We start from the raw sequence: 24,904 nt of genomic DNA on the forward strand, positions 1-24,904 counted from the left end.
CTTTAACACAATATTTTCTATTTAAAGTTACCCCCTTCAACAAAGCATTTTTTTTCTTTCTAAAATTACATGAAAAAAAGTCAGTCATTCATCTTCTTATGGGAAATACAGGCAAGCAGTCAAGATGGGATTCTAACAAACATTACAGTGGAAAATGGTACACACATCTGGACCCTGTACAGTAAGCAACACAACTGGAATGTTCCCAGACCCAGAAACATAGTAAGGAGATCAGTAAAACAGCCCACGTGACATCAGTGGTTCAACCATAATTTTACAAAGCTACAAGACTACTTTTTTTGTGCAAACAAAATCAAAACAGCGACTTTATTCAACAATTCTTCTCCAAATCGCATCTTCCACCATTATCAACAGCACGTAAAGAATTAATGCGCATGGTGCTGCTGACCTAGAACACGCATGCACTGAGCCTTGATTACACACAGAGGAAAGCATTTTTCATGCCTCTTGTTACTCTTCATAATGGCGGTAGATGTGATTTGGAGAATAGTTTTTGAATAAAATCGCTAATTTTGTTTTCTTTGTACAAAAAAATTCTTGTAGCTTTGTAAAAGTGTGGTTGAAGCATTGATGCCACATGAACTGTTTTACTGATATCCTTATTATGACTCTGGGAACATTTCAGTTGCATTGCAGCCTTTATGGAGGTTCAGAAATCTCTTGCATTTTCATAAAAATATTAGGCATGCATTGGTTGACCCGCCATCAATCAGAAACCGGACGTTTTTGCTTAAAATACGCGATTGGTAATCGGCCGGTCTTTGGAATTTTTCCAGAAGTGCGTCCACGTGCTCAGACTAAATCTACATGAGGGTGAGTAATTAATGACATGTTTATTTTTGGGTGACCTAGCCATTTAAACACACCTGAACCAGCTAATCAAGGTTCTTGGGAATTTTAAAACAATAAAGTATTACTAGAAGTTCCAGGCAGGTGTGTTAGAGCTAAACTCCACACAACACTGGCTTTTCTAGAACAGAACTGGACACCCCTGCTTGCATTAAAATGAATGGTTTTTGGGAGGCGAATGCATTCATAATCTGTCAGTTTATAGTAGTACCACATATTTTGTATTTATTGTATTAATAAACCTAATCTTATTCTATCTGTCTTTTGTCAATTTCCAGTGGCCAGTGAGAGAATTACGTTTTAATAGAAGGTTGTGTTGAGTGCAGTTGTTCTTACCTGTGTAGTGGGCACCAAGAGGGTTTTAGTATTTGTCCAAGGACTCTTCTTCAGTATGCAAACATCTTCATAAGTTTTGTAGTGTGGATGCAGTTTGGCAAAGATTGTTGATTCTGATGGGCCTAAGGTAATTCTGGATGTCTCAAATTCTGCACAAATCTGTAAACACATGAAGTGTGTTAAAAAAAAAAAGGTTTAACAGCAAAAACCAATTCAATTATCAAAATATTAAGTGATTTATTTGTGTGAGTGATGAATAGTGTCATGTTTACCATTCCAAAAGGGTTAACCTGATTACATATCTGGAGCATTTGTATAATGTGAACAGCTCAGAGTAGTGTCCGGTTTAAAGTCATTGTATGACCACACCGCCATGTTCATAAACAAATCTTCAAATACTTCCACTGTGCTGAGCCAGGGCTCTCCAAACTCGGTCGACATCTCATGGTTAGACATTTATTGATTATTTAGCTTTTGCAATTAGTTAAAATATACATATTCTAACAAATAAAGGTAATTACTTCCGCTTTTGAAAGTCATTATGTATTACTAATATACAATTAATTTATACAAATAAATATATTTTGCACACAAAATGAGATAAGAGAGAAACTCCTATTCACCATTTGATTAGCTATAGGAGGAAGTAGCTGAATGACAAATAATTCTGCCTCTTAACATCTCTTATTGTAAGCCATATGTGTAATAAAAGTAAAGGTGATAGGACGTTTTATTTTTGGATAAACATTTTACTAATAAATACAATCTCTCTTAAAACACCTTATTGGGTTATGATATTTAAAACAGTTTGGTTTGATCTAGCGCAGAACTAAAACTTTAATGAAATATTTTCCCCAATTATAAAATAATTTTATGATTAGCTAGCTCCACACCGGAGAGCTGCTTAATAACAGGAAATCAAGTTATAATTCTAGCGACATTGACTCTGTATTTTCATGTTTAATATTGAAAAGCTTTCTATTGCATATTGAAAAGCTATCTATTGCATAAGGACTGTTATATAAATAAACGTGACTGGACTTTTCTTTACTGGAGTGCCTGGACTCTGGAGAACCTCAGAGTTCGTGCAAACATCCACATCGCTGTAATCAAATATGTTCTTAAGAGCTGCTTTTACATTGCGGTCAGTTTTTGTTGAGTTCATGCAGTTATTGAGAGGAAGGCGTGCAGTATATATTTACATATTCATCCAAGGTTCGGATCGGCTCGGTTTGCCTCAAAGAAGTATCTTCTTCTTTTGAGGAAGAGGAGAGTGTATTACAATCTTGCGCTATAGCGCCACACTGGTCAAACTGCATTATTGGAGGCTTTCACATTAGGCATACGAGATCAAACCACTAACGTTACTCAAAAACATTTGCCGGCTTTTTTTTTTTTTTTATCGTCGACATTGTCGATAATGTCGAGTTATTATTTCAGCCCTAGTGTAACTTTATATATTTACTCAAGTCAATACTTTACAGAGAGTCGTGCGCATACACATCTCCCAACCGCTCAAAATCATCTATTAACGGTGCAGTAAACCGATTACACAATACAAGACTGCAAAACAAAAGCACCCCAAAACATGAACTCTAAGAGAAATTAAAGACTTTGACTTAACACAAGAAAATCTTTAGATTTTCTTACCTGACTGGTACCTCTTGCTCTCCTTCGCGCCGTCATCAAATGCGTTGGAAATCGTCACTTCCGTTTTTTTTTGAATTACGAAATTAAACACTTTACGTTAGTTTAACGATTGATAATTAAGTAAAATTGAAAATGAAACCGTTTAAGTCGATTAAGCACAATACAATTGTGTTTTGGCGGAAAACCAAATATATTTGTGTCTTTTTTAACAAAACATATCTGTGTAAAACGAACAGTGCCACAAATCCATTTTTTTGAGTGCAGCAGCTGTTCCACTCTGTCCAGCCTTATTAGGATAATACCGCTGGATCAAATGAATCGGGGAAAAAGCATACAGACTGGTCCTGGGCCAACTGTGAGCTAACGCAGCAAAGCCCAGGGGCGATGGGGAGAAACATAGTGGGCAATGCGTAGGCCATAAGAGATTCACCGTTTGGGGTGTAATATCCATTCCCCTTGTTCCAGAGCCTGTCTGGATAGCATATCCGCTCCGAAGTTCAAACATCCGGGGACATGAACAGCTCGGATCGACAGAAATTTGTTCTGAGACCAAAGAAGAACATGTCTCGCCAGCCTGCACAGGGGGCGAGAGCGTAATCCTTCCTGATAATTCAGGTATGACACAACCACTGTGTTGTCCGATCTGAGCAACACAAGACGGCCGATCAGCAGATTCGCGAATTACTGGAGAGCCAGAAAAACTGCCAGTAATTCCAACCTGTTTATATACCAACTGCGTTGTGCCGCTGTCCACACTCCATGGGCTGGTTGCCGTTGACAAACAGCTCCCCAACCGGTCAAAGACGCATCCGTCGTGACGGTCTCTGGGAAAGCACAAATCCCCAGCTGAACCCCGGTAGGAGAAATTCGGGTTGGCATCCATAGTTTTAACAACATCACTCAACTCCGTGTCACCGAAATCGTCCAATGCGGAAGACAACGGGGTGAAATATTTTGTCTTTTCGCCCATTTTTCCACTGAAAAGGGCGCATGTGAAGTAAGCCCAGACAAATTACGGGGAATGCCGCTGCCATTAGACCTAAAAGTCTCGCTGTCACTGTGCGACCCGCTTTGAAGCGCCGCACGCATGACGCAATCGACTGAGCGCGCGGGAGAGAAAGCTTTGCTGTCATCGTGCGAGAGTCCAATTCTATTCCCAGAAAGGTTATCTGTTGAGAGGAGATTAAAACACTTCTCTGAAAATTCGTGTGTAAGCCCATGCTCTTTAAGTGATTCAGCACAAGAACCCGATGAGAATGTGCTCGAGTCTGCGATTGCGCTAAAACCTGCCAATCGTCTAAGTGGTTCAAACACGGACACCCTGGAGCCGTAACGGGGCCAGAGCTGCATCCATGCATTTTGAGAAGTACGGGGTCACAATCCGCTGTCTTTTCTTTTTTTTTTTACAAAATAACGGCTGTAAAACCCTGCCTTCATCTGAGAGGGGTGTACGTCTTCTATAGCCCCTTTGCTCAGCACAGTTGACATCTCCTGTCCCAACACCGCTATTTCCATCGGTTACCACCGTGGAAAGAATTCAGCGGAAAAGAGGCGGGCCTCTTAAAAACTGAATGGTGTATCCATGACAAATTGTGCGTAACACCCATTGAGAAATGCCGGGCAAGCGTTCCACATGGCCCGAAACAATACTAGCGGTCTCAAAATTTCCACTTTCTGCAACGCTGTCATACACATTAAATGTCCGTGCATGGAAAAACCTGCGGCATTCGTGCACAGGGGAAGTGTATGCATAAGAGCCATTGCGTTCCAATTGTGTATAATCCTGAAACGTGTCCACGGCAGGAATTAGGCCAACGAATTGAACATCGGGCTCTGCCGCTAACGAAAAGCGGCAGCTGTGCGCGCCGTCATAAACGGGTCGTCTGTGTAGGACCCTTGAATCACCCCTCGAATTCTGAAAGCTGGAGTGTCTGAGGTATTTTTTTTTTTTTTTTTTACTTTTGGCGTTACAGCCCGATCCAATGCTGCTCGAATCGCTGTTTGCTGCGAGACAGTCAATGTTAGAGCGTAGGGACGGCAGTGAGAGTGTTGGATGTGCATTAGTGGTCCAACAGCACTCCATAGTGGAGGGCACAGTCCCTGGCAAACATGAAGGAAAGCGCATGCGTAAAACTCGCTGCGTTTCGTTGTGTATAATCCTGAAGCGTATCCACGGCAGGATTTAATTCACCAAGATAAAAATCAGGCCACACCGCTATTGCGAGAACGTGGCAGCAGTGTGAGCCGTCATAAACTGGCCATCTTTGCCAGCCTTTTGTGCCGTTCCTCAAACTCTGAAGACTAAAATTGGGCAGTGTCTGAGGGGGCGCTCAAATGATAGCTCAATCCAATGATGCTCGAGGTGCCTTTGCTGCGAGACAGTCAATGTTAAAGTGTGGGGACTACAGTGAGAGGGTTGGATGTGCATTAGCAGTCCAACAGCACTCTTTAGTGGAGGGCACAGACCCTGGCAAACATTGAAGGAAAGTGCATGTGTCAAACTCGCTGCGTTTTGTTGTGTATAATCCTGAAGCGTGTCCACGGCAGGATTTAATCCAACAAGATAAACATAGGGCCATGCCGCTAGCGAGAACGCGGCAGCTGTATGAGCCGTCATAAACTGGCCATATTCGCCAGTCTCTTATGCCGTTCCTCAAACTCTGAAGACTGAAATTGTGCAGTGTCTGAGGGGGCGCTCAAATAACAGCTCAGTTCAGTGACGTTCGAAGTGCCTGTGCTGCGAGATAGTCAATGTTAGAGCGTGGGGGTTAAGAACGAGAGGCTTCTTGTTAAGAACTGCCATAAAGAGAATAAAATTTGCCGAAATAGACACGACTCGATACACCTTCGACGAGACTTAGGTCGCAGCGGAGTTCAGCGCGATCCGTTTCAGCTAGAGAGGTAGTCTAATGGCATCGCTATATAATAGCAGTCCGCCATGTCACTTAATCGTGGCGAAACCCGCGCCATTCGTGATATGCGCTGATTAAGGCTGCTTCCAGGACCTCGAACCCTCTTGGTGGAGGTCCGTGAGAAGGGTAGTTTATCCAGAGAGAACCGCGTAAGCCGGCCAGAGCCTACTCCGAGTTCGAAGCCGCGGTTAGACAAACATAGTAGAAAAGCAAAACTGCTCTGATTAACGCGCTCGAGTGGGGAAGAGCGAACAAGTGTAAAAACTCCAGTGCATCACTGTATTCATAGTCAAGCCGCATATATCGCCCCTGACCAACACCTCGTGCGGGGCCTCTGCGACCGCAGAAGTGAACGGTGGGGGTTAGACGCGAAGCGACTTAAGAAATAGACTCCAGAGCGCGGATACTTTTTATTTTTATTTTACCATAGCCGTAGGCTATCACAGAGAGAACATGTAGAGGCTGCTAACGAATCTCTCATGAGTGCCTCCCTGTGATAAACCCATTATACGGCTCTTACCTTTCGTTGACTCATCGCGTCCGCGAAAGAGGAGTTAAACACTGCTCGTAGAAACCGCTGGAAAACGCGAGATGATTCTTAGGGCATAGATGATTCGCTTCACTGAAGGAATGAAATCTGAGCGAAAATGGCGCGCGGCACCCAGGTATACGATGCGTACGCATGCGTAGGGCGTTGCCAAGCGCTATTTGGCCAATAGGATTGGCGGGATGGTATAGGGCTTCAGACATTCGTCACACCGAAGGTGTTCCCATAGCAGGTGACGTCACCGCAGCACCGAAATGACCTATGAAAGGGAACTAATTACTTATGAGTACTTTTTGATTACTTTTATAAATTTCTAATGAATGTTTATTTGCAACTCTTAATCATCTACAACCATTTACACCATGCAGGTTTAACCTTAAACTAGTGCTCAACACTGTCAGACTTTCACCATCCTTCATCACTTGAATTAAGATGATCACATTTGAACACAGCCACCACACAATCAGACTTTAGTACTGCCTTTTACTTTAATGAGATTGATCTGAAGTTCAATGCAGATTTAAAATCAAAAGAAATAGTTTATAGATACTGTATTTGAAACCAAATCTTTGCATAACTACAGGCATCTAACGGCATCTAACATTGGTTTGGGGGAAAATGGTTAATAAAAAAATAAAAGCATATACATCAACTCTAATACGGTTATCTAATAAGCATGTGTCCTATTTTGTGTACTAGACTCCTGAAACATTGGTGTCTTTTTGAAACACTGCTGTCTCTTTGTATATGATATGATGATAGTTTCTCAAAATAAGTAAAAAATGCTCATGAAGTGACTCAGAGCAGTTCTAGAGTTTAATTTCCATGAGGGGCGGAATGGGAAAAAAAATAGGCTGGGAATTCTCACACTCATACATCCACAACCCATTCTGAAACATGGACAACCCTATTTTGTGTATGGACCTAACATGAAAAAGATTTGAATCCAATTAGGTTTGACTTTTACCATGTTTGTAAGTGCAATTTTTTTTTTTTTTTTTTTTTTTTGCAAATGAATTACCACTTGTATTTATATTTACTACAAATTCCATGGTTAAACCACGGTTAGTGCCATACCATAGTCTACATTAATTTTCCTAAGGGTTGTGTTTTTGTATGCACTAGCTTCCCCTAAACCTATGACAAAATATGATGATTTGTCTGCTAAATTACTACTGTAACATTATAATAGATAATAATCACGTCGTTTATACAGTATTTTAATTGAGTGTGAGCAATGTGCTGCTGCTGCTTGACTTAGTAAACAAAGACAAAACTACATAAGCATATTTACAGACGAAACTGACCTGCACCTGAAACCCTGAACAGAAGTGTCTCTTCTCTGCTCCAGCTGCTGTGCGCTACACAGTTTACTCCGGTCTCTCTCTCTCGCATTGAGTCTGATCCAAACCGAGGCGTGCGAGCGCGCGAGCCCAACCATTGCTTAATATTCACAGACGCCAGTCCATATTGCGTTTTTATTCAAGTGTACTGACCTTGATTTCATCCAAAAATCATCAAATGATCATCCAAAATGTGGCATATTTCGGCCGCATTATAGGCTGAATTCCATTTTTATGATTGGATTCTACGAATGTGTTCTCCGTGTCGTGGAGATTATGGGCCATATGTCTTAGTGCAATTTATAAGGAAATAAATAAGCTGTATCTGGATGTGTGTAAATATTCAAATGTAATCCTCTTTGTAATCGTTACAATTTTCATAAGTAACTGTAATTTAATTACTCGTTTTGTCTTAGTAACTGTAACTGATTACTGTTACATTTATTTTGTAATCAAATTACGTACATGTAACTAGTTACTCCCCAACACTGGTTAAAATAGTGTCTGTACATTTATTTGCAATCAAGTCAACGATATCACTGCAGATGAAGTGACCGTGACTAACCACCGTATGGACTGGATACGTACTGGATCCAGGTGACTGCAGTGACCCTCTGATCTGGATACAGACTGGATCTGGTGGCTACGGTGACCTCGGAATAAGAGAGAAACAGACTAATATTAGCGTAGATGCTTTTCTTCTAATGATGTAGCAAGTACATCGGGTGTTATAGGAAGTGTTCCCTGTTCCGGTTTACCTAATAAATGCAGCCTAAAAATCCTTTAATGGATTTGGATATTAAAAGCATATTAGTATGTTATGTGTAAGCCAGGTTAAACAGATGGGTCTTTAATCTGGATTTAAACTGCAAGAGTTTGTCTGCCTCCCGAACAATGTTAGGTAGGTTATTCCAGAGTTTAGGCGCCAAATAGGAAAAGGATCTGCCGCCCGCATTTGATTTTGATATTCTAGGCATTATCAAATTGCCTGAGTTTTGAGAACGTAGCGGACATAGAGAATAATCATTTAAAAGGAGCTCATTCAAATACTGAGGTGCAAAACCATTCAGGGCTTTATAATTAATAAGCAATATTTTATAATCTATACGATGTTTGATAGGGAGCCAGTGCAGTGTTGACAGGACCGGGCTAATATGGTCATACTTCCTGGTTCTAGTAAGAACTCTTGCTGCTGAATTTTGGACTAGCTGTAGTTTGTTTACTAAGCGTTTAGAACAATCACCCAATAAGCATTACAATAATCTAACCTTGAGGTCATAACTGCATGGATTAACATTTCTGCATTTGACATTGAGAGCATAGGCCATAATTTAGATATATTTTTGAGATGGAAAAATGCAGTTTTACAAATGCTAGAAACGTGGCTTTCTAAGGAAAGATTGCGATCAAATAGCAAACTGATGACGAAGAATTGACAGAGCAGCCATCAAGTCTTCAGCATTCTTGGTTATTAGATGAAGAGCTTTAAGGTCATATAATTAATACCTCTGTTTTTTCAGAATTTAGCAGTAAGAAATTACTCGTCTTCCATTTTTTTTTTATATTGACTTTGCATTCCATTAGTTTTACAAATTGGTGTGTTTCACCGGGCCACGAAGAAATGTAGAGCTGAGTATCATCAGCATAAAAGTGAAAGCTAACACCATGTTTCCTGATGATATCTCCCAAGGGTAACATATAAAGCGTGAAGAGTAGTTGCCCTAGTACTGAGCCTTGAGGTGCTTCAAACTGCACTTGTGATAGATAGGATACCTATGCAAAAGAATGTTGTGGTCAATTGTGTCAAACGCAGCACTAAGATCCAATAGAACTAATAGAGAGATACAACCATGACCAGATGATAAGAGCAGGTCATTTGTAACTCTAAGGAGAGCAGTCTCAGTACTATGATACGGTCTAAATCCTGACTGGAAATCCTCACATATACCATTTTTCTCTGAAAAGGAATATAATTGTGAGGATCCCACCTTTTCTAGTATCTTGTACAGAAAAGGAAGATTCGAGATTGGTATATAATTAATTCGTTTGTTGGGGTCAAGTTGTGTTTTTTTGATGAGAGGACATATCTTAATGACAAGGAGGTATTAATAATAGTCAGAAGAGGATCTATGACTTTTGGAAGCACCTCTTTTAGGAGCTTAGATTGTATAGGGTTTACCCAGAGCTGGGTAGATTACTTATGCATTGTAATCAGTTACTGATTACAGATTACATGAAAAAAAAATTGTAATCAGTAATACAATCTCTTAGATTACACATTTTTGGTAATGTAATCTGATTACTTTTGGATCACAGTTAGATTACATTTGTGCTAACCCTTATTTGATATCACATAAATTCAGTAAGCCTAATCTTGTACTTTTTAAAAAAATATATATTTAAAGGGGGGGTGAAATGCTCGTTTTCACTCAATATCCTGTTAATCTTGAGTACCTATAGAGTAGTACTGCATCCTTCATAACTCCAAAACGTCTTTAGTTTTATTATATTCATAAGAGAAAGCTAGCCTGTACCGATTTTTCCCGGAAAAACACGACCGGCTGGAGGCGTGACGTGTGGGCGGAGCTAAAGATTCACGAGCGCCAGTAGGCTTTTGCGTTGAGAGCGTTTGGAAGCTGTGACATTTCCTCCGTGAGGAAAAAAAACAACCAAAACAAACCATGGCTAACAGTCAGATTCAGCGTATAATTATGATCCAGAATCAGATCCAGAGGCTGAAATTTAATAAGAGCAGCAATTAGCGTCTCTATGTGGTATGTACTGAAACTGTATATATTTGCTTAGCGGTTTTGGAAAATGACTAAGTTTCACTTTGTCTTCTTTTTTTATTTGTATTTTTTTTTAAGCTGTACATGTGGAAAGTGCAGTTTGATGACAACATCGCATTTTGTTTACTTGATGTGCTTACGCGCCGATAGCTAAGTTAACAACACAGAGATATTTGAAGCAGTTTTACTCGTGCAGTTTGATGACAACATTGTATGTTGTTTACTTGATCTGCTTACACGCCGATAGCTAAGTTAACAACAGAGATATTTGAAGCAGTTTTACTCACCGCCTGCGGTTCCAACACATGATCATGACCCTTTTTCGTTGGGACTGCATTATCCTTAAGAAATAAACAATGTGCAAATCCGGCGTCAAACTGGGCCTTGTTTATAAAACAAGCATTCGAAATGCAGGGGAACAAACACAAACACTTGCACAACTCCGTTGATGCTCTGTAAAAATAAACTCCATCCACTGGTCCCTTAATGCTGTTTCTCTTTGGTAATCTGTGCAGGGTTGTCTTGCCCTGGCAACCAAAAACACACTTCTTTTGTGACATTTCGCGACACTCTCGCTCTGATCAGTGAACGTCTGTTGTGCTCTCAGTGCTCTGCTATACGGGAGCGTGCGCTCTTCCGGCAGACGTGCCCTTAGGACCCATATAAGGAAATTCCGCTCCATCTAACGTCACACAGAGCCATACTCGAAAAAAACTTTCCGAAACTTGTGACAAACCGGATGGAGTATTTTTGGAACAGAAATACTCCTTCAAATGTACAACTTAATTTTTGAAACTTTGTCCATGTTTAGCATGGGAATCCAACTCTTTAACAGTGTAAAAATCTCAGTATGCATGAAATAGCATTTCACCCCCCCCCCACCCCCTTTAAATATATAAAATATTCAGCAAAAAAGCCACAATAGCATATTTGTCAAGTGCAATATATGGACAGTTAATACTTAGAAAATACTAACACTAATTTACCTTGCTGTTAGAGTTTGCTAGTAACACTGAAAAAAAAATCACATCTTATGATTTTAAATCATATTTACTTATAATTAAGTTCCTTTTGAAAACCAATATTGAAATACATGAAATTACAGCAATATCACTACTAGGTAAAATATTTAATCTAAATAAAAAAAATAAAAGTGAATAAGACTGTATCAATGAAAAAACATCAAACGATATAGCTACACTGCGAACGTGAATTTTGAAAAAGATTAAACTCAGCGATGACATTTCTATCCATCTCAAACCATTTTAAGTGCAAAGTAACAACAAGGAAAAGACTAATAATAACAACATTACAAAAATGAACATTAAAGAGGATGAAACTCACAGCAATAACATTGCTAATACAGGGCTCCACATTAAGCTTTTACATGAGCTTGTCCTCATGTAAGTATACTTGTCCAGGAAAAAAAGTTTTTTGACACAAATGTAATTTATTCTGAAACGGTCTCATCAGTGCTCTATCAAGTATTACTTTAATCAGTATATATTTTTTTTATATTTGCCTTAAATTGATTGCTGTTACACTTTAACTTTATAAAGGAAAATATTTTCCTAAACTGATTAAATGTAGATGTCTACATATACGTTGAATTCTCACATTTGAACAATTCATTACGTTAGAATAATAAGACATTAAGGTTATTATTATTATTAAAATGAAATCAGTATCAACAAAGTCCATCCGTCCAAATGAATAAATTATGTTATTAGATTAATGTTTTAATTTTTTGATATACAAAATATGAAATGTTTAAAATGCAATGATACTTTTAAATATGATATTAAACCACCAGTAGGGGTCGACAAGTCACTGTCTTAATGAGCGAATCATTGATTCAACCGATTCATTCAAACGGCTGATTCATTCAATAAATTAAGGAGGTGACCATTTTATAAATGGCTCACTGAATCATTGACTCATTTAAAAATGAATAATTTAGTAAAACACTTTTACTAGGAGATGCGCGACTGTTCTGCTTTTGCAATGTTTGTTTCTTTGTGTGTGCTGTTCTTATAGTTTTTATTTCTCTGCGAGTCAGACAGACTGCACGAGCCTCAACTGACGTGACCTTGATACTGTCAATACATTATCTGTTATTAGTCACCGTTTACACTGAAAGTAATAAAATCAGAATCATTCTCTTCAAAGTTTCGGTGATGCCCTAGTTATTTTTTGTTGTTAAAATTTTGATCAGGTTACTTGTCCGCACAGGCAAGTACCATTCTCTTTCACTTGCCCCTTCACAACCACTTGACCCAGACAAGCGTTAATGTCAAGCCCTGGCTAATATATAGAGACCATTTCCAGGTCAAATATTTCATCTCAAAACACTTGAAGTGCATAAGGTAGTAACAGTGAAGAAATATCAACATTACAAAAATATATTAAAGGACATGAAATTCCCAGCAATAACTTTGGTAGGTCAAAGATTTCCATGGACAGCAAATTAATCCATGGTAGTTTAAACTGAATAGTGACATTTTGCCAAGTCTTAAAATTTTTTTTAAATGATGTCTGAACATCCAGTGATCCAGTGAAGGCTGTGTTCCCCACCATATTCCAATATCTTGCTGATTTCTTCTGAGCGTGATTCTGATCCCCTCCCCCTCTCTGCCGGAAAAACTCGAATAATCACAAACGTATATAAGCGGCAGGTTTATTAGGAAAAAATATAAACGTAAAAAAGATCAATGATTTGTGAACGACTTATTACCATTGTGTAAATAAATAAATGTAATCATGTAATCCATAAAAAAGTAACTTTAGTCTGATTACAAGTATTTTAAAAAGTAGTTTACTCTAATTACAAGTACTTGAGTTTTGGAATCTGATTACGTAATCCAGATTACATGTAATCCGTTACTACCCAGCTCTGGGTCTAACATACATGTTGCTGGTTTAGATGATTTAACAAGTTTATACAATTCTTCCTCTCCTATAGTAGAGAATGAGTGGAACTGTTCCTCAGGGGGCCTATAGTGCACTGTCTGATGCAATACTGTTGCTGACGGCTGAATGGTTAAAATTTTATCTCTAATAGTAAAGTAGTTCATAAAGTCATTACTGCTGTGATGTTGGGAAATGTCAACACTTGTTGAGGCTTTATTTTTCGTTAATTTAGCCACTGTATTGAATAAATACTGGGGTTATGTTTGTTTACTTCTAAAAGAGAAGAAAAGTAATCGGATCTAGCAGTTTTTAATGCTTTTCTGTAGGATAGTTTACTTTTCATTTAATCATAAAATATTGGATTTCCCTTACAATACATTTTAAATGAATTTTTATAATACTTATTCAAAAAAGCACCAAATTCAAATACACATGTTATTATTATTATTATTATTATTATTATTATTATTATTATTATTATTATTTGTAGTAGTAGTATTTGTTGATATTATTAGTATTATCACAGTATTTTTTTAAATGATGTCTGAACATAACTTATGCACTTTATTTTACAGTACATGTACTTACATGTGTACTTGGTGTCTTGGTACAAGTTATACAAGGTGACTACATGGGGTAGGGTAGGGTAGGTTCAGGGTTAGTACCTAGTTAATACAAAGTTATTGTAATTGCTATAAAAAGTACATAGTATGTACATGAGGAACAGGACTGTAAAATAAAGTGCTAGCAAATATTTATTAGAATATATAAACATTTTATTTGACAACAAAATGTTGTACATTTTGTTATTGTTTGTCATTGTTATCAATATTATAATCATAGAAAGGGTCTGATCTTCTTGATGTGGAATAAAGCTAATCTGCAGGATCGGGCAGTTTTTGCAATGTGTGGTTTAAATATTTGTATTATTTGAAATTTTAGCAGACAGTCACTTATAAGACTTGTAGACTTTCTTTTTAAAAATACAAACATATAAAACTTACATTTTAACAAATAAACATGAAGAAAGAACACCAGAAACAAACAAAAGTCATGAAAATAATAATTGAGATATATATATATATATATATATATATATAGATATAGATATAGATAGATATAGATATATATAGATATATATAGATATATATATCTATATATATATATATATATATATATATATATATCCACCCCCCCCCCCCCCACACTCAAAAACTTATAATAAAGGCATAATAATCATATTAATCACAAGTTTGTAGGAAATAAACCACTTTTTTTTTTTTTTTTTTTTATAAGACAAATAACAAAATCTTGTCTATTAGTTTATACCTGATTCTTTCCAAATGTAGTGTACCCGTCAACTCTGTCAGGCATAATTTAAGAGTTGGAACTTTTTCTTCCAAATTAAAAGGATATGTTATTTTGGCATAGATCAACCAATATGGAACAAACTTCTGTTGTACACGTGTATGTCTAAAAAAAAAACACTTACACTTGGAATAATGAAGCCTATGAAGCACTTTAAACTGAATGAGATAATGTCTAGCATTAATGGAACATCTGTGGACATTTCTACTGTAAATTGTTGTCCCCAGGCAGATTTAATGTTCTCCATAGAATAACTTTTCACATGTTCTAAACACTTGTAGAGCAAGGAGATGGTACTACCATCTAGAAGAAATCTTTCCAGAAATGTGTCCAAAAAAATGGGTGTAGCTGTGACATAATTAGCAATGTTAGACTTCACAAAGTCTCTTAATTGATTGGTTAGAAGGAATACTGTATCTCTCACACTGCTGCTCACAGGAAGCACATTTTCCATTTATTAATAAATCCCCTACATTTTGTAACCCTACATTTTTCCAAAACACAAATGCTAAAAATCTAAAATTGAAGGGTGTAACACAGTTCGTAGGTTGGGAAGAAGGAGGCGGGAACAGGCGAACATTATACTGGTTGATGTATGAGTCCACCGATGTGTTGCCGGTGCACACCAACACATGGCGAGTGTTTTAGTGTTTTAGTGCTGGAAGCATGGCCAGCATCTCCAGGCAGTTTATATGCCATGTAAGATGGCGACCACTTCACAGTCCAGGGGTAGTGTGGCCACTCGTGGCCACTCTGGATGGAGATATGTGCATCTTTTAGATCAATCTTGACTGCTTTCACCCTGCAGCCCCTGCTGACCACCTAAACATCTTCTGAGGAAGAGAGGTAAACATGTTCTCTTACTTGAGAAATGTTTATCTCAAGAGCCCCTGTATATCTAACTTTCTATAGTCAGATATATACTTCATTTTATTCCTCAGAATTAAATGCAGTCAAACAACCGGACGAGTAAACACGGTCTGGTGTGATCAGATTTATATCCAAATCCGAAAATGATATATCCAACTTCTCATAGTCAGATAATATCCTCATTTCATTCCTCAGAATAAACTGCAACTAAACAACCAGACGAGTAAACATGGTCTGGTGTGGTAAGATTCCCATCAAAAACTGAAAATGATGTAATACATGCGTTGCCTCGGCAGCACGCGTGCCGATTGGTCACACAAACAATATCAATCTTCTTGGAGAAAAGCGAGCTATCACTGAGAGGGGAAATAACCGAAGCAGGCATCCGAGCCTCAAGAACAAGCTCTAGACCTAGGGAATGCAGGTTGAGATAGGAAGAGCCATCTCCAACCAATCCGCCACTTCATGTGCGATTCCCGCAATCTAGCCACCACCGTGCCTCAGCAGCAGCGGGACCGGAATCGCAAGATCACAGGCATGGACACACTCCTCGGAACATGCCCGGCGAGAGCAGAGCACTTAACAGCTGGAAATGCAATATCAGCCCCTTATATTTGAAAGCAGACTGCATGAGCTCGGCTCCTCATTGATGCTGCTCATTATAATATTAGGCATAATATGCTTGTGTAACTGATGCTTGTGCAACTGCCAGTTCATCGATGCCCTCCGTATCATTCTCCTTGGAGAAAGACAGGCGGAGCGTTGCACCCTCTCTCCGGGGGGGAAGGAACACAGTGCGGGCTTCCGAAACCCCGAGAGCAGGCGCTGGATCTGGTGGTTAGGGAAGAAGATGGGGACTCTCCCGTCTACTTTCCCTCCACCAGATCTATATGTGAAACCCATGAGCCCAGCCGCTGCTCCACCTCGGCGAAAGCGGGGGCAGGCACTGCGAGAAACGCTAGTGAAGGCTCCCTCATCAAAGAGAGACTTCTGAGAGTGAAGCAAAGCAGTAAAAGAAATAAAAAAAGATTGCATCAGGGGCTGTCAATTCCCTCGAGAGCTGATTCTGCATGCTTCAAGCAGACAACACGCAAACAATATCTTTTTCTTTTCACGGGCAGGGAAAAACACAGCCTGAACTTTAATTCCAGTAAGTGCTTTAATAGCCTCAGCTAAATGCTCAATCGCTAATGAAAAGAAAAGTGGTGACAGTGAACACACCTGTCTTGTACCTCTGTGTAATTCAAAACGAGAAGACATTGTTTGATTTGTGAGAAGTCTTGCACATGTACTCAAGTAAAATTTAATCCATGGAAAAAAAAATTCTCAAAGATTAAACTTCAATACGGCAAATAGGTAAGGCCACTCAGTTTAATCGAATGCATTCTCTGCATCTAAATGACAAAATGTCTAGATCTCGCTGCAAGTGAGAGGGTCAATGATGTTAAAAAGATGGCTAAGATTAGAAGAAAAATTACAATTTGGTATGAAGCCATTTTTATCTGGATGCACTAAATTTCTAATTATTGTGTTTAGTCTGCATTCCAAAGTTTTTTTCCAGAATTGTTTGATCTGTATTTAAGAGTGGAATCAGTCTATAAGAACCCAGTTCCTCTGGATTCCTTCCTTTTTTTGGAACTACATTAATAATTGCCTCGTTTAGGGAGGATGACAGAGACTGATCTATAAATGCCTGTTTATAAACCCTACTATATAAAAATAAGGTGATAGTAATTTGTTCAAGGATTTATAGAATTCATTACAAAATCCACCTGGACCAGGAGTTTTACACACTTTTAGAGATTTTATAGTATCTGATATTTCTGCACCTAACTCCTAAACTTGCTCTTGATTTAATGAGGGTAGATTTTGTTGAACTAGAAATTGAGCAATAACTGTAGGATCTATATTTCTTTTAGACAAATACAGTGTCTCATAAAACGTTTGAAAACTACTATTTTTATCCCTATAGGAAGTAAGAAATTTTCCTGTGATTTTAGAACACAAAATTTAATTCAATTTATTTTTAAGTGCACAATTTTGACAATAATTTTCAATACATGGATGTTTATCATTTTTAATTCATGAATTTGAACTTCTAATATCTCTGATTCAACCACATTTCTGTTTCTCTGAGATGCTTGATAAGACCTAATACCCCTAATGTATGCTTTAAATGTGTCTCATAACACTCCCATAGAAATGTCCAGCTGGTCATTGAATTTAAAAATGGTTTTTATATCCTATTTTAAGTGATTAATAAAGTCTTTGTTTGTAAATAAATGAGAATGAAGCCTGCAATTTCTTTGTGGTTTCTCCAAATTATAATTTTTAATAGCAAAAGTCACTTGACTGTGATTGGACATAATAATATTATGATATTTTGCTGTACATACCTGAGACATAAGTTTACCATTCAGAATGAAATAATCTATTCTCATATATAGATTATGATTTTGAGAATGAAAAGAGTATTCCATAGCCTTCGGATTGAGAATGCTCCACACATCAAACATATTAATAAAACAAGTTAATTATATATATATATATATATATAAAAAAATGTACTGGAGTTGAAACTAATTATTTTTGAGGAGTAGGAATTTTCTAAATACTGGTCTAGGACAGAGTTAAAATCACCCCCCAATTATAAGATTATATGATAATATTTGGAATTGGATCAAACATGTTTTTGAAAAACTCACAGTTGTTACGTTCATGGACTTTCTGTTCCTTTTATGTTTCCCTATTTTGGTCATGTCCCGTTTCTTGTTTGGTTAATTGATTAATCCCCACCTGTTCTCTATCCCCCAGATTACCTCCCTTGTGTTTAAAACCCTGTCTGTTTAGTTTCTCCCTGTCCGCGATTGTCAATGTTACCTCTGTTAACCCTTACGAAAATTAACCATGATTTTACTACAAATAAAACCAAAAAACCATGGTTACTGTAGTTAAACCATGGTAACCACAAATTAACCATGGTTTTGCTATATTAACCATAGTTTAACCATGGTATTTGTAGTAAATCTGTGGTTTTACAAATGGCAGTCAATGCGCCAAAAAACCATGGGTTACTACAGTTTTACTATAATAAAACCATGGTTATTTTTCGTAAGGGAATGTTATTGATGTTCATTAAACTCCTCTTTTGATTTATTATCCTCCTTGTTCTTCTGATTTGATGTATTCACGCCTGCATACACAGGCCGTAACAATAGTTAGGTCCATAAACATTGGCTAATGTTAATGGCGCAGAAAATTTTTTCCCTACAACAATTACAGATCTCCCTTCTTTATCTGAAATAGTCAAATTATGTTTAAATGGGACTCCTTTACATATAAGGATAGCTGTTCCTCTAGATTTAGCAGAGAAATTTGAATGATAAATTTTGAATATAATAAAGTTTAAATGAGTCTCTTGTAGAAACATAACATCTGAAAACATCGGTCACAAAAACATCATTTTAAATGAGGCAGTATTTTTTCCCCATTTTAACTGGTTTATTCAGACCTTATACATTCCAAGTGGAGAAACTTAAAGACACCCATTTGCATTTATTTTATTAACCCCTTACCAGTCACCCCCCATTTTTTGGCATGGAGAGAGAAATTACATACGCAAAATAAAAAGGTTTCTGCTCCATGATTATTTCTGACTAGATACATAATCAACATTTGTTCACAAAGCTGACACTTCAAAGTTTACTGTTCAGGAATCAGAATTACTCAGACTGTTATGATAATAAAGAAAAAAACAAACATAAAAATAAAAATATTAAAAACATATTTTTTAAATGTATTAAAAAATTGTTGATGTAGGATATGAGTTTAGCAACACAGTGTAGCTAAAGCCTCAAGTCTTCCAAAACTTCATTAGAAATTTCATAATCGAATCTGTAAAACTGTGAATGTAATGAAACATTTTCTACGGTCATGTTGTGTTTTTAGAAAAGGTTAATCTGATTGATTTATGGCACCTGTCATCTCTATAAGATCTCACATGTAAACACTTACAATACAACAATACAACAAAACATTTTCTTACGACCTTACATGAATTACTGTGACAGAAACACCTGCTATTAGTAGCATTAGAGCTAACGTTAGCATCAAGCTACATCAGACAAATTATTAAATTATTTTGGAAGCATGAGACACGATGCGGCGGTGTCCAGTTACGAAAGGCGAAGGACCAATCAGAGTCTGTATGACACACAGCACAAGCACTAATGAGGAGCACACACACAGAGACAGTGCTGGGAGAGCCTTTTTATCATCAGATCGCGTAAATCAGTGGAAAATTAATAGAAATTATGATTCTGTCTGAAGAAATATGAAGTAAACATAAGTAAATATATCCATATATATCCACAGATATGCATCTTTGGTCTATAAATCTTTATTGACGCTGTTCAGTGAGTCTATATGAACACAAATAAACTGCTGCAGACGTGAATGAATATGAATGAATTTCTATTCAAAATCTGGCATAAAACGGATTTATTATTTCTGCAACAATGTTTTATCAAAACATTGGTCAAATATCGAAGCTAGAGTCTTTAAACTTTCAACTGATGCACAATTTGTCCAGATCAAGTAAGAGAGTGATGTTTAACATGCTGTGAAAGTGAAACAGTAATAATCTGGGGCCGTCACCAATCTTTGACAGCAAAGGGGTTAAACATTAACTGTGATTACAACCACAAAAAAAAAAAAAAAAAAAAAATCTGTTCCGACAAGTCACCTACACACAGCAGATGTTTCTCTATCAGAGAGTCTAGTTGAGTTCTGTGAAAAATCACACATTCTTCTAGCTTTATAGAGATATTACATAGGTGTATTGAAATGTATACTGTACAAGCTTGAATTTATATACCCTAAACCTACCCTTCATACAATTTTTTTTCTTCTAAAAAACTATTCTGTATTATTTATAAGCTTGTTTGATGTGAACCAAAAAATTTCCCATAAGGTCAAAAAATTTATTGATATTACGATCCTTGTGGGGACATGTGGTGCCCATAACATAGGGGATACCAGGTACACACACACACACACACACTGGTTACCATCTTTTATAGGGACTTCCCATTTTCAAATAACTTAATTATAAGATGTTTTTTCTCATGGGGGCCAACCCCCCCCCCCCCAAAAAAAAAAGGCAAAAGCTCTTTTATGCTCTTTTTAGCCTTTCTTTAAAAAAAAATTGCCAACAAGTTGTTTTTTCTTTCTTTTCCAGGTGCTGGAAACCCAAAGTGTGAGATTGCCATAGTCATGTGCAGGAGCAAGTCACTGGACTCAAACAGTGACAGGTACTGGATCTCTGGCATGCACTTCAAAAAGTCTATCAACATAACTAGGTTAAATTAACATACTGTCACAAAAGTTATTTTTGAAATTATTTATCACTGGCACTGGCATATCTTTTGCAATATCTCTTTCTCTCTCTCTCTCTCTCTCTCTCTCTCTCTCTCTCTTTCTCACACTCACACACACATACACACACACGCAGACAAACTCGCACACACATTCTGGAATGAGACCCCGTGGCTGTGAGATCTGCATTCTTTCAATAAGATTACTTTTAAACAACTCAGTACAGTTGAGCTTTAACATGCCACTGTACAAGCTAGACTTTAATCACATTTTACTGCAGAACATATCAGAATTTTACAACTTCTTTACAGTAAGTCGGTCTAAACCTTAAACTCTTACAGAGCTGGGGCCCTCATTCATGTTCATAGCTGGTGCAGGCTGAATTATATGCCCTAATGCATGGGAAATATGTCATTAGCCTACTGAGGACTAGGAGTTCCACTTAAATGAAATATTCATCAATTTGTCAGTAAATTATCCAATGTATTAATTTCTAAATATAAATAAATGACTTGTTAGTGAAAGTTCTAGGAGTACATGGATGTCATAGTTTGTTTACTTCAGAAAAAAAGAAAAAACGTAGAGACGAGAGGACATGACAATGCTTAAAATATTAACAAGGTTATCAGCACACTTAATATGTACTTTTATTCAGAAAAAAAAAAGTATTTAACTCTTAAATGCATACCTTGGGTCTTTAGCAACCCATGACATCATTCTCTACCCACCCATTTTTTAAGTTATACATCAATTTTCTTAGTATTCTTCAAACTATTAATTATAAACAATATAACAAGAAAGAAAAAGTAAAATATACAAGAATGCCAGTTTTCTGATATTTTTTGTAAAAAGTTTTGAGTCGCCAGAGACCTGAGGTATGTAAATGTTATGAATGGAACGGTTCAACTTAGCCATGGTTTGTATCACAGGTTTAGAGTAACGTTTACGGTACAGTTCCGTATGTGCTATGTTTAGGTAAAAACTATACTGTCAAAAAAAAAAAAAAAAAACACAGATTAATCTAACTACAAGCAACAGCACAATATAAATACAACAAAGTTACAAATAAAGTAAAATAAGTGATTTTCAGGTTTTTTTTTTTTAGGTAGGTCTAATATTAGTTTTCAGGTGCAGAAATTGAATAAAGTTATGAAATGTAAAACAGCGTTGCATATTTGACTGTAGAAATTAAAGATTAATCTTTATTAACGTCACAAAAGTTATTCAGTAAAGAGCAGCGAGTGACTTCCTTGTTGCTTTATGATTAATATTAAGAAAGTGCTGTTACTTTAAGAGAATGCACTGATCCAGTGCATTGATACAGTATATTCAGCCGGCCATGTCTGCTCTTAGGATACTTACCAAGATGGGCATTTTGACATATTTTTTGCTTGAATTTGTCCATTTAAACACAATTCTTAGAGAGAGCTTAATATTTGCATGCATTCTGAGGCATGGGTTTGTGCACTTCGGATGATTGCACGCACAAATCTTCTCACTGAATACATGAGCTTGTGTCCTCTGGCTCTTAAATATTTAAACTGGCAAAGCTTAAACGAGTTTAGCTTATGGTGCATTCAAGTCATGTCAGGTACATCGTATTTATGAGTTAAATGAACATGAATGCCACCACAAAGTGGTAATTACGAGTGGGAAACATGGAATTTTCTTTAAGCTCAGAGTTTCCGAGTTGGGGGCGTGTCAACGAGAAACATGACAGCATCCATGGATGCAACGTCTTTTGTTGACAGTAATTTTTTTGTTGAAATTGATAGACATGATTGCAATATAACAATTAATACGTTTTTATGCAATACAGATTAAAGTGGCTTCATAAATTATTTAAACAAATTAAAAACGCAAAAAAAACACTTGATGCAAATTCTTTGCTCTTCATTTTCAATAAGCAGCATTGACAAACCCTGTTGTACTTTCTTGTAATTTATTAAAGGAAGGTACACTGCCATCTTGTGCCGACTAAACTGACTTGAACGCACCCAACATCATAATTCGACTTGTCAACTTGTAAGTACGAACTTCCCAGGAGGACTTCAACGCAGCATTAAACACAGATATCAACGTGTGTTGTCGGGGTCTCACATGTGTGTATGCGCTATCAGAACCCGGGTGATAAATGATCATATTCCAGCAAACGGCATTCGCATTGAATAAGATTGAATGGTTTGACCAGGTTTTATTTCTTTATTTTTTTATCGCTGTTGTAATGTATTGGGAAACCATAATGTACATCAAATAACAGAAACACATATTAGCCGAACCCTGTTTGTTTTACATATTATTTTTACAGATGCGTTGTCAGATTTAAGTTGAACCAAGGTCCTAGAGCATGCCGAACTGTGTGTGGAGAACCGTACGGTTCGATTTTTTTTTCTGCAAATCGTTCCACCCCTAGTAAATGTGTTAAGAATTTTTTTTTTTACACAACTATATTTACATATTTGATGACGTATTATGTGCAGTGGCAGTGGCACTGTTTGATAGAAAATTTGTATAATTTTTTGGCTGAACTATCCATTTAAGGCTTCCAAAGCCTTAGGCTGTTTTGACTCCATTTGTTGAATTTGATGTATATTAGTTGCAGCAAATAGTAATGGACTTGGGGAAACTATAAAACAACTAAACACATTCGCATAATGCACAGCTAAATTTTTATTGTCATCAGATGGAGGACCATGTAACCACAGAAACCTCACAGCATCCTTTTCTTTTTCTGCCAAAGCAATCTGCAGTAACGCTTTGGTGATGTCAGCAGTGAATGCATTTTTTATTGTAACTTGATAAGCACATCTAACAAATCAGGATTCAAGTTTTGTATAGTGAGCAAACAGTTATTTAGTGATGGACAACCCTCCTTGTGTGAAGATTGTTGGTGTCTTGTCTTCTCCAAGCAAAGCATGGTCTTTCTTTGCTTCCAAGTCAGTGACTGAAACATTTTCACAAATTACTTGGTGTAAATACTATTACATCTCTGTATTCTGTGTAAAATGTTACATAAGCTTTTAGTTTTCAAACCTTTTCTTAGCCACCCTGAAGTTATTTGAAGTTGTGGTTTATTTGGTTTCCAGGGTAACTCAACCTGATAATGTCTGTCATTCATAGTCACTGTCTGGTTCAAATGTTGTACAGCTTCTATTTCTTCTGGACTTTTAGCTGTCTTGTTCAGTATGCCCAAAGACTCTAGTTCCCAAAAGGTATACAACTGTTTCTCTGCATCTTCTTCTAAACCAATGTGCATATTTTATCTGTTACACTAGACCTGGGAATTTGTCCTTGTATTATACATTCAGAAACACTTTCCAGAGTTACAAAAGATTCAGTTAATCTTTCGACTCTACCTGATACCACTTGCAAGTAGTAGTGTGCTTCTGTTAACACTGAAAGTTCATAATCATTAGTGTCCTCAGAGAAAAAAAAATTGCAATTCCAATTGCTATGATTTCTATTCTTTGATCCGTATTCCATATACTTTCAAGTGATAACTTCACGATGTTGCATTCTGTATCTACAGGACACCTTGCTCCGTAAGTATGAAGATTCAGCTTCTCTCTATTCACTAAACCTGCAGGACCCTCTATCCACAGTTTCACAGTTGCAAGCAGTACAGTCATTTGCCCATCAGCCCTTGGTTTCACAGTGCTTGACACCAATGACAGGATTATGATTCAGATTCTCACAATAAACACAGGCCTTTGGAGCATAACTAGCATTGTGCATGGCGGCTGCAGATTACATTTTTTGAGCCTTGGTTCATGAGTCTTTTCTGATTTTGTGAAAGATCTATTGGTTAATGGCCTGTCCTTTTTTTGACCTTTCTGATCTATTAAGTTGCAGTGTTCTTTCTCTGCTTTGCAATCCATTTTGTAGAAACTGAATAAGTTCAAGCATTTTCCATTTACCACCAGAGTCCAAATT

At 37.2% G+C, this 24,904-nt stretch overlaps 1 protein-coding gene across 1 annotated transcript in view; it reads left to right on the forward strand.

The window, feature by feature from the left end:
* LOC113042359 (acyl-CoA dehydrogenase family member 11) overlaps positions 1-24,904 on the forward strand; it is a 106,521-nt gene that overhangs the window by 63,396 nt on the left and 18,221 nt on the right. The window contains 1 exon segment of the mRNA XM_074559797.1: positions 20,835-20,907. Within this exon segment, the coding sequence (XP_074415898.1) occupies positions 20,835-20,907 (73 nt within the window).

The sequence above is a fragment of the Carassius auratus genome, chromosome 24, assembly GCF_003368295.1.
Source record: "Carassius auratus strain Wakin chromosome 24, ASM336829v1, whole genome shotgun sequence".
NCBI classification, from domain to species: Eukaryota; Metazoa; Chordata; class Actinopteri; order Cypriniformes; family Cyprinidae; genus Carassius; species Carassius auratus.